This window comes from Oryctolagus cuniculus, chromosome 7 (assembly GCF_051225735.1).
Source record: "Oryctolagus cuniculus isolate XC-2025 breed Fujian yellow rabbit chromosome 7, ASM5122573v1, whole genome shotgun sequence".
Lineage (NCBI taxonomy): Eukaryota > Metazoa > Chordata > Mammalia > Lagomorpha > Leporidae > Oryctolagus > Oryctolagus cuniculus.
The window spans coordinates 120460362-120470213 of NC_142873.1; the positions used below are offsets into that span (position 1 = coordinate 120460362).

Genomic DNA, 9852 nt, shown 5'->3' on the forward strand with positions numbered 1-9852 from the left:
CCACTAAGGGGCCGCCCAACCCGCCTCCGGGAAAGGGGCGTGGCATCTGTGTCCCGCCTCTGAGCGGAGTCTGGAGCCCGAAGTCGGGAGCGACGGCGCAGCCTTTGCGTCACTTCCGCGCGCCGGCATAAACGTCAGTGCCGGATGCCGACCGTGGTGGTGAGGTTTGTTCTCAAAGTTCGTTCTTGGTTGGTATTTGCGAGCCATGGAGAGTGACTTTTACCTGCGCTACTACGTGGGTCACAAGGGCAAGTTCGGCCACGAGTTCCTGGAGTTTGAGTTCCGACCTGACGGTAAGAGCGGGGCCTAGGCGCGGGGACAGGACCGGAGCCCGGGGGTCCGGAATGGGCGGGGAGTTAGGAAAGGACGTTCCTGTATCCGCCGCGCAGGTGCTTTCTGTCCATGCGTAAGAGCTTCTGTTTAGTGACGTCTTTGACCAGAGTGCTTCAATTCAACAGATGTTTGTTGAGCGCCCGCCTGTGCCAGGCTGTATCCCACTTTCTGGGGAAACAGCAGCCAGGATAGACAAGTTTCCCCTCCTGGAACTTGTGTTTTGGTGCTGGGAGAGAGGTCATAAACACAGTGGTGAGTGGTTAGAAAATAAAGTGTTGGAGTCGTAGCTGGATGGGCTGCTTTAGGATAGGACAGCCGTTAGAGGGCTCTGAGGAGGCGATGGCTGAGCCGAGCCCGCGCTCGGGAAGAGCGTTCTACACTCGGGAAGCAACAGGTGTCAAGGCCACTGGGCGGGAATTAGCTTGGCATGCTTCCGGTGAAGCTGCAGGGGGGCGCGCTTTGGGAGAGTAGTAGCTCATGTCAAGTAAGTAGGTGGGGGCCACTCTGTGTAGGTCTTCGTAGGCCACAGCAAAGAGTTTGGCTTTTACGTGCAGCAGGAAGCACTTGGCAAGGTTTAAGCCGGGAAGAGATGTGATGTGCCCCTGACAAAGTACTCTAGCGGTTGGGTGCAGAGTGGGCAAGACTGGAAACAGGGCAGTGAATGAGGAGATGGTTACAGTTGTGAGGACAAGAGAGATGTTAGTTGGGCCTGGGGGATAGCAGGATGTAGGGTGGTGTTGGGGGCAGAACCACCTGGGCTTTGCTACTTACAGGATCTGGGCAGAGGGCACTGTTGAAGCAAAGAGGAAACAAAGACGACAGAAAACTTCCATTAAGTGGGCGCACGAAGGTGACTCAGACAGGCCTCAGGTATGAGGGAGGTAGGCTGTAAACAGTGACAAAACAGTGTTAAGTTTTGTGGTAGCGATTGGGAGCAGAGAGGAGGCATTTAACCCCACCCGAGCGTCAGAGAAGGCTCCAGCACGCAGTGACTTGGGGCGGGAGAATGTCTGGTAATGCAGAGGGGTTGGTTAGGAGGCCAGCAAGATCCAGAAGGCATTTTTGGTTGGCATTAACAGCACAGAGGCAGCAAACCATGAAGTGCTTGGGTGTTTCAAGCAGAAGCCAAGTCGTTTGAGTCTAGCTGTGTGAGAGAAGATCATTGCCGGAGCGAGGCTGGAAGGGCAGGCTAGGGCTCACTTCGCTGTAGGTCATGTTGAGGAGTTTGGATTTTACCAGTGAAGCGCAGGAAGCTGTGGACAGTACTGAAGCATTAGCGTCACCTCCTCAGATCTGTTACAACATCACCTTGTCTGTTAGATGGGGAATAGACAGAAAAGGAAGAGTCTTGAGGCGGAGAAGCAGTGTAGGGGCTGTTGGAATGCATTTTCTCTTTTTACATGTGTGTGTATCTTCTACAAGAGAAAAATCATGTCTTCTGTTTCCTGTTATCTTCCCGACTTTGACCCATCCTTGTACCCAAACTAGCCTGCTGGGTACGCACATGCACGCGGGGCTTTGTGTGCCAGATGTGCTCAGTGATTAAGGCACAACTTTTACGTCACAGAATCAGATGGAAGTGTTGCAGTCACATGAAATTCTATGTAAATGGCATCCTACAGTTTTCAGAATATTTCCACAACATGTTTGCCCACTCAGTAGGGTCGTTATTAATTACCATCTCTGTTTTCAGCTGCGGACATTGACCTGCAGAATTGCGATTTCCCAGACTCATAAAAGAGCCTGTCTGTGTGTTTTTTTTGTTTTTTTGTTTTTTTTTTTTTTTAATTTTTGACAGGCAGAGTGGACAGTGAGAGAGAGAGACAGAGAGAGAAAGGTCTTCCTTTTGCCGTTGGTTCACCCTCCAATGGCCGCCGCTGCAGCCGGCGCACCGCGCTGATCCGATGCCAGGAGCCAGGAGCCAGGTGCTTTTCCTGGTCTCCCATGGGGTGCAGGGCCCAAGGACTTGGGCCATCCTCCACTGCACTCCCTGGCCATAGCAGAGAGCTGGCCTGGAAGAGGGGCAACCGGGACAGAATCCGGCGCCCCGACCGGGACTAGAACCCGGTGTGCCGGCGCCGCAAGGTGGAGGATTAGCCTAGTGAGCCACGGCGCCGGCTGCTGTCTGTGTTTTACCACACCTGAGCTACCTTATGCAAGAACTGTAGTTCAGTGTCAGCTGTACTGTTGGTTTTGAGGCTGTTTAATACGCTAAAGTGAAGAACTGAAAAGAATATTATTAAAATGCCAGAGGTATAAATAGTAAGTCTGTTAGACACTACAGAGAAAATTGGATGCATTTTGGGCAACAACTGATAGTGTTGGAAGGCTAAGGATGTTTTGTATGTTTTTATTCTGCATTGAATTTGTTTTTTGCCCCCCACAGGGAAATTGAGATACGCCAACAACAGTAATTACAAAAATGATGTCATGATCAGAAAAGAGGTATGACCCTTGTGAGAGCCTTCATTAGCTACAGTCCAGCTTTTTCCTTATATTGTTTTTATTCTTTCTAGAAGTAGTATTGAAACATAAGGAGTAGGAAAGTAGACACATGTCTGTAGACAACTTCTAGATTACTTCAAAAATCTTGTAGTTTGTATTTTCTGTTAGGATGCTGAATCAGTAACAGATAACTATTCAAGGTCTGGCATACCTTGGTTTGAAACCTGAAGGTGCTTTCTAACCATGACCTTGAGCAAGTTCCCTGGCTGAATTTGCTAAGTCTTGTTTTTTACAACTGAAAAAATGGGGATAATAAAACTGACCTCCCACTCCCAAGTGCTGTCATAGAGCTAAATATGTTATGCTTAAAGGGCTTGGTATATTCCCTGGCACGAAGTACTCAACAGCGAGCATTTAAGTTGCATTTGAAAGGGAAAGGGAGTGTGAGAAATTAGTTACCATCAAATACATATTAGATGCCATGGATAACACTAGGTATTTTATTTACATACATAATTTTATTGAACCTTGATTATAAACCCATGTGATAGGAAGTATTTTATCCCCTTTACAAATAAGAAAATGGAGACCCAGACATTAATTTGGGAGCTTGTTCAAAGTCACCCTTGCTAGTAAGAGATATAGCAGGAATTGAGACCTTAGCTGTCTTAGTAAAATCCATCTGCTTCCTTCTGCTGTGATTTCTACCACACCAGTAAGGCTTTATGAAATGAAAGGTACTCTACTTTGTCTCATTTGGAAATGTCTTAGCATTCAGGGTGTTTTCATTCTAGTTAATTACTAATTGACTTTATGATCATCTGCACTCGGCATCCTCAAATTTTTTTTTTTACCCAGGCTCATATGCAAAATGCACTCTAAAAGACATGTCTCTGCTCCTTGGAAGCATGTTGCCTCACTTACAGTATCAGAGTATCCGGTATCTTAGTCTGTGTTGTGCTTCTGTAATAAAACATAAGATTGATAATTTATAAACAATAGAAATTTCTTTCACACAGTTTTGGAGGGTGAGATCCAAGACCAAGGCGCTGGTAGGTTCAGTAGCTGCTGAGGGACTAGTCTGTGCTTCCACACTGTCCCCTCGTGCTGTGCCTTCCAGAGGGGACAGGTACTGTGTCCTCATATGACAGAAGACCAAAAAGAGGGCCAACTGGTTCCCTTGAGTCCTTTTATATGGCACTCAACCATGAAGCTCTGCCATTATGGCCTAGTCACCTCCTAAAGGCCCTGCTGCTTAATCCTGTTGCACTGAGGATTAAGTTTCAGCATGAAATTTGGAGGGGAATCAACATTCAGACCATAGCAGGGGGCAGTCACAGGTCAGTCTTCTGTTTTAGGTTCAGATGTGAGCAGGTTTATGGGCAGGCAGATGTGCCAAGAGCCAGTAACAACCAGATGGGGAACTGAGGTGTGGGCATTGGGTATTTCTGACCTGTTCATGCCAGAGTCGCACAGATGTCTTCCCATGCATCAGGAGTAGTCATTTTTATCTTCAGTAACTATCTGAGTCAGAGTACTGCTTAGGAATACAATCTAAATTCTGCATTTAACTTGTTTTTAGGCTTATGTACATAAAAGTGTGATGGAGGAACTGAAGAGAATAATTGATGACAGTGAAATTACCAAAGAAGATGATGCTTTGTGGCCTCCTCCTGACCGAGTGGGCCGGCAGGTGAATATTTTAATGACTACTTTTAATGCAGAAGTCTTAGAAATAAGGTGAAGTTAGCTGTTCTGCATGTGACATTGAGCCCACTCATGTGCACATGTGTGTGTTACTGAGAGTCCTACGACCATGCAGATTGAGCTAGAGTTATGTAATTCAACATGGATAGATCTCAAAAAATGATACTGAATGGAAACGGCATGAAGATAACATATGTGTAAAAACATACTGCCAAATCTTAAAAACATAAGGGGAAAGAATACACCCCAGCTTTGGGGGATACAGAAAGAATAGAGTAGGGGTCTGACACTGTGGCATAATGAGCTAAGCTTCCACCTGCAGCACCAGCATCCCACATGAGCACCAATTCTAGTCCCAAGTGCTCCACTTCCGATCCAGCTCTCTGCTATGGCCTGGGAAAGCAGTGGAAGGTGGCCCAAGTGTTCGGGTCCCTGCACCCATGTGGGAGACCCAGAAGAAGCTCCTGGCTCCTAGCTTTGGGTCATCCTAGCTCCAGGTGTTGTGGCCATTTGGGGAGTGAACCAGCAGATGGAAGACCTTTCTGTCTCTCTGTAATTCTACCTCTCAAATAAATAAAATCTTTTTTTTTTTTTTTAAAGAGTGAGGAGTGAACCTAACTTTGTAATATTTCTTTTAAAAAAGAAGAAGAAATAAGTAGGGCTTAGTAAAATTTAAGTTCTGCAAGGGCAGAGATCGTTGGTGTTACTGATCTGTCCCAAGGAATAAGAACAATGCCTGGCACACAGTAAGTACCCCCATAGATATCTTTAGGTTTGTGAAACTTGTATGACTTTAGAAATTTGAGACCTGAGCTCATTCAGCTAGTATGTAGTAGAGTTTATGTGATTTGCCATATAATGTACCCTTCTTCTGCACAAGTGGGATCAAACCCAAGGTGTAGAATATTTTTCTTCATCCCTTGTTGCCCAAAGCAGTGAGTACCTTAAGTATTTTTAAAACAAATAGCCACGTTACTCTACATCATTAACAATAAAAACTCATATACAAAATACTTCAAAGTTCTTCCAAATCTCGGAAATGAGCCTTGATGACATGACTTCCTGTAAGAATATGAGTTTCTCAAGGGTTAGTCCAGGATTTATCTGTTTCTAGTATCCAGCACAGGTTAGTGCTCAGAGTTAACTGACCCTGTTTAAATGGCCATGTGTAGTAGAGTTTGTGTGATTTGCCAAATAATGTACCCTTCTCCCACGTACTTGATACTTGATGAATAATCCAATTCTGCTCAATTTAGATTTTTTTGTTTAAATATTTCTAGGAGCTTGAAATCGTTATTGGTGATGAACACATTTCTTTCACAACATCGAAAATTGGTTCCCTTATTGATGTCAATCAGTCCAAGTAAGTGTGCATGATGCTTACACTTAGTCATGTCTGTTCTTTGCAGACCGGTAAGAAACCCTTAACCAAATTAAGACCATTATGGGAAGATCTGTTGTACATGCAAGACAGAAGCGGGCAGCTTTGTCCCCCTCATTAGGAAAGGATTCCAAACCAAAGTCATTCCTCAGTATCCATGGGAGACTGGTTTCAGACTGATACCAAATCTGCAGGGGCTCACATCCCTCAATATAATGGCATAGTATTTTCATATAGCCTATGTATATCCCACTGTATCCTTGAAATCATTCCTAGATTACTAATAATACCTAATATGATGTAAATGCTATATAAAGAGTTGTCATGCCATTTGTTTAGGGAATAATGACCCCCAAAATATCCATACATGTTCATTACAGGCACAACCATCATAGGCCTAACAACCTTTTTGAATCCTTAGTTGGTTGAGCCCAAGGATGCATAACTCAGATTTGGAAGACTGACTATATTTAAAGGCTTGCTTCTATTACTTTTGATTTTCCATTTGATCATTGCTACTAAGTGCTTCTCAGTGACACATATTGAATAATACATAAGAACAGCCAGAAAAGAAAGTGAAGTGTGCCAAGACAGGTGCTCGGGATAAAACACAGAGCCTCTGAGTCTGAGCAGCTTTCTTGGTGTTCACTATTCAGACTGGCATATTGGCTGATGAAATTTAGAATATTTTAGGATCTGAAAATTAAAATTCATGTTGTCTGTGAGGCAAATTACAATTGAAACATGAATCTGTATGATACAAATTGCCCTTAGAATTTGGCAGTCTCTGGCTTTGTGTTTTGAGGGTTTGTGTTTAATTCTGGCTCACTTTGAGTAAATGTTAGGAACAATCATCTTCCTTTGAATAGTCTCCTTCTTAGCCAGTAATGCCGTAGTAATCTTCAGCCTCATGGTCCTGGTACTGCTTTAAAAGAAAAAAAAACAAAAACATTTCCTTGGGTGGATGTGGTGGTGCAGCAGGTTAAGCCATTGCTTGGGACACCCTATCAGAATGCCTGATTCAAGTCTGGCCGATCCACTGCTGCTGATCCAGCTTCCAACTAATGCACCTGGGGAGGCAGCAGGTGATGGCTCAAGTACTTGAATCCCTAACACCCACGTGGGAGACCTGGATGGAGTTCCTGGCTCCTAGCTTAGGCCTGGCACAGCCCCAGCTGATTCTGGCATTTGGGGAATCAGCAGATGGTAGCTCACTTGCTCTTTCTCCCTCCCCTCTATTACTCTGCCTTTCAAATATATAAATCTTTTTATAAAAAAAACAGTTTTCCTAATTGTAGAAGTGTAATATATGCTCACTGTAGAAAATACCGGACAGTAGAAATGCAAAAACGAAGATCCCCCATAATCTTATCACTTAGATAACCATTGTTCGTATCTTGAAGTATTTCTTTTTAGTGTATCAATATACTTTTATTTAATCACAGAAAATATAATTGAAATCAACCATCTGTTAATGGCTTTTTTCACTTAATATGATATAAATATTTCTACATTTAAAAAAATCAGCATACTTAAATAACCTCATAATATTTCATTTTAATATAACCTTTTTCTTTATACACACTTGAGTGTTCAAAGTTGTAATATAAATATCTTTACAAGGAACATCTTGGTTGATAAATACTTGGGGTTATTTGATAAGTTTTTGCTTAGTTCTTAAAACATTTTTTCTTCTTGTATTTTAGGGACCCAGAAGGCTTACGAGTATTTTATTATCTTGTCCAGGACCTGAAGTGTTTGGTCTTCAGTCTTATTGGATTACACTTCAAGATTAAACCAATCTAGATGGAATATTGCTGTGGACATGGGGGGGTTGGGAGTAGTTTTTAATGACCATTATCAAGAAATTTTTGTGTATATCAGGGCAATTTTTAAGTAAATGACAAATTATTGTCTTTAACAACTGTGATAAAATATAATTTTTGTTATTTTATAAAAACCTGAACATGTGAATTCTCAATTACTTTGTAAAACACTAACATCCTATATGGAGTATTGCAAAAATACCTAATCAACTGTAGATATAACTATATTTTACAGAAAATAAGAGAATATAGAAACGTGTTTTTAAAAGAAAAAATAGTCAATACATTCGAAGAAAATTCCAGGACCAGTAGTCTGGTTTCGTCAATATAAACTCCAAGAGAAACAGAGATGAAGCAGGAACCTATGAAGATTTAGGAGACACACTAATCAATACAAGGTTTGAACCCCATTTGAATCATGATTCAAAAAATATAAAATCACCATTAAGGAAATTGAATACTGGATATTTGATCATTTTAATGGAGTACAGTTGATTTTGTACTTGTGACATAGAATTGTGTTTGGAGTTCTTTTATCCTTCTGTACATACATCTGTATTTCAGTATGGGGAGGAAATAATTCAACAATTGTAAGGGATAAAATGCCTGGTCCCAGGGGCCAGTGTTGTGGCACAGCAGGTTAATACCCTGGCCTGAAGCGGCGGCATCCCATATGGGCGCCAGTTCGAGACCCGGCTGCTCCACTTCTGATCCAGCTCTCTGCTATGGCCTGGGAAAGCAGTGGAAGATGGCTCAAGTCCTTGGGCCCCTGCACCCGTGTGGGAGACCCAGAGGAAGCTCCTGGCTCCTGGCTTCAGATGGGTGGAGCTCCAGCCGTTTCGGCCATTTGGGGAGTGAACCATTGGATGGAAGACCTCTTTCTCTCTCTCTTTGTCTCTCCTTTCTCTGTGTAACTCTGACTTTATTTTTTATTTATTTATTTTTTTTGACAGGCAGAGTGGACAGTGAGAGAGAGAGAGAGAAAGGTCTTCCTTTTGCCGTTGGTTCACCCTCCAATGGCCGCCGCGGCTGGCGCACTGCGGCTGGCGCACCGCGCTGATCTGATGGCAGGAGCCAGGTGCTTCTGGTCTCCCATGGGGTGCAGGGCCCAAGCACTTGGGCCATCCTCCACTGCACTCCCGGGCCACAGCAGAGAGCTGGCCTGGAAGAGGGGCAACCGGGACAGAATCCGGCGCCCCGACCGGGACTAGAACCTGGTGTGCCGGCGCCGCAAGGCGGAGGATTAGCCTATTGAGCCGCGGTGCTGGCCTCTGTGTAACTCTGACTTTAAATAAATCTTAAAAAAAAAAATTCCTGGTCCCAAGAAAGGTTTCCAATATCCATGGTAAAATAGTAGTTGAAGCATTAAGGAATGAGAGCAAGTTACTACAGATAGTGTGGGAACTTGTGAGAATTTGTTCAACAGGTTGCTCTCCAGTGGCTTTTTTTTTTCCAAGATTTATTTATTTGAAAGGAAGAGTTACAAAGAGAGGGAGACACAAAAAGAGATCTTCCATCCACTGGTTTACTCTCAAAATGGCCACAACAGCCAGGATTGGGCCTGGAACTCCATCCTGGTCTCCCATGTGGGTGCAGGGACCCAAGCCCTTGCCATCTTCTGCTGCCTTTCCAGGCGCATTAGCAGGGAGCTAGATAGAATGAGCAGCCGAGACTCAAAACTGGCACTCATGGGACAGCAGCTTAATCTGCTCTGCCACAACAGAGGCCCCGCTGCATGAACTTTTTGCTGCTAAACTGCACATTGCACTCACAGGAACTGGGCCTTGATAAACCTGCTTTGACCAAGGGGAGGTTATTAGCCTCAACTCATACTCCTAAAGACAGGACAGCTTGAGACAAGGTCTGAATGGTTGTGACTCCTAGACCAGTGCCTTTTCTACCAAACTCTGCCTCTTTCAAAAATTATGGGGCAACTAAGGGTCTGCCGTGGGATTTGAGAGATCAAGGGTTCCGGACTCAGGCCAGTTGGTGGTAAACATCAAAAACATTCCAGCCGTGGCACAAGTTAATCCTCTGCCTGCGGCGCCGGCATCCCATATGGGTGCCAGTTCTAGTCCCAGCTGCCTGCCCCTCTTCTGATCTAGGTCTCTGCTATGGCCTGGGAAAACAGTAGAAAATGGCCCAAGTGCTTGGGCCCCT

The 9852-nt window shown here is 44.1% G+C and overlaps 1 protein-coding gene across 3 annotated transcripts; it reads left to right on the top strand.

The window, feature by feature from the left end:
* The first annotated feature begins 28 nt into the window (after positions 1–28).
* Positions 29–7832, top strand: MAGOH (mago homolog, exon junction complex subunit). 3 transcript variants are annotated; one of them, XM_002715088.6, is made up of 5 exons: positions 29–293; positions 2720–2778; positions 4361–4471; positions 5766–5848; positions 7573–7832. In XM_002715088.6, the coding sequence occupies exons 1-5, from the start codon at positions 206–208 to the stop codon at positions 7670–7672; spliced, it is 441 nt and encodes a 146-aa protein (XP_002715134.1). In that variant the 5' UTR covers positions 29–205; the 3' UTR covers positions 7673–7832. The 3 variants fall into 3 exon arrangements, with proteins under 3 accessions (XP_002715134.1, XP_051712442.1, XP_089156739.1); XM_051856482.3 differs by lacking the exon at positions 29–293 and adding an exon at positions 386–585; XM_089300613.1 differs by lacking the exon at positions 29–293 and adding an exon at positions 742–817.
* The last annotated feature ends 2020 nt before the right edge of the window (positions 7833–9852 follow it).

What these genes read in the sequence shown, in the direction of transcription:
- MAGOH (XM_051856482.3), top strand. Translation starts at nt 459, where the DNA reads ATGTTTGTTGAGCGCCCGCCTGTGCCAGGCTGTATCCCACTTTCTGGG. An exon ending in GAGAGGTCATAAACACAGTG is followed by an intron (nt 586 to 2,719) that starts GTGAGTGGTTAG and finishes TGCCCCCCACAG; the next exon opens with GGAAATTGAGATACGCCAAC. An exon ending in ATTGATGTCAATCAGTCCAA is followed by an intron (nt 5,849 to 7,572) that starts GTAAGTGTGCAT and finishes CTTGTATTTTAG; the next exon opens with GGACCCAGAAGGCTTACGAG.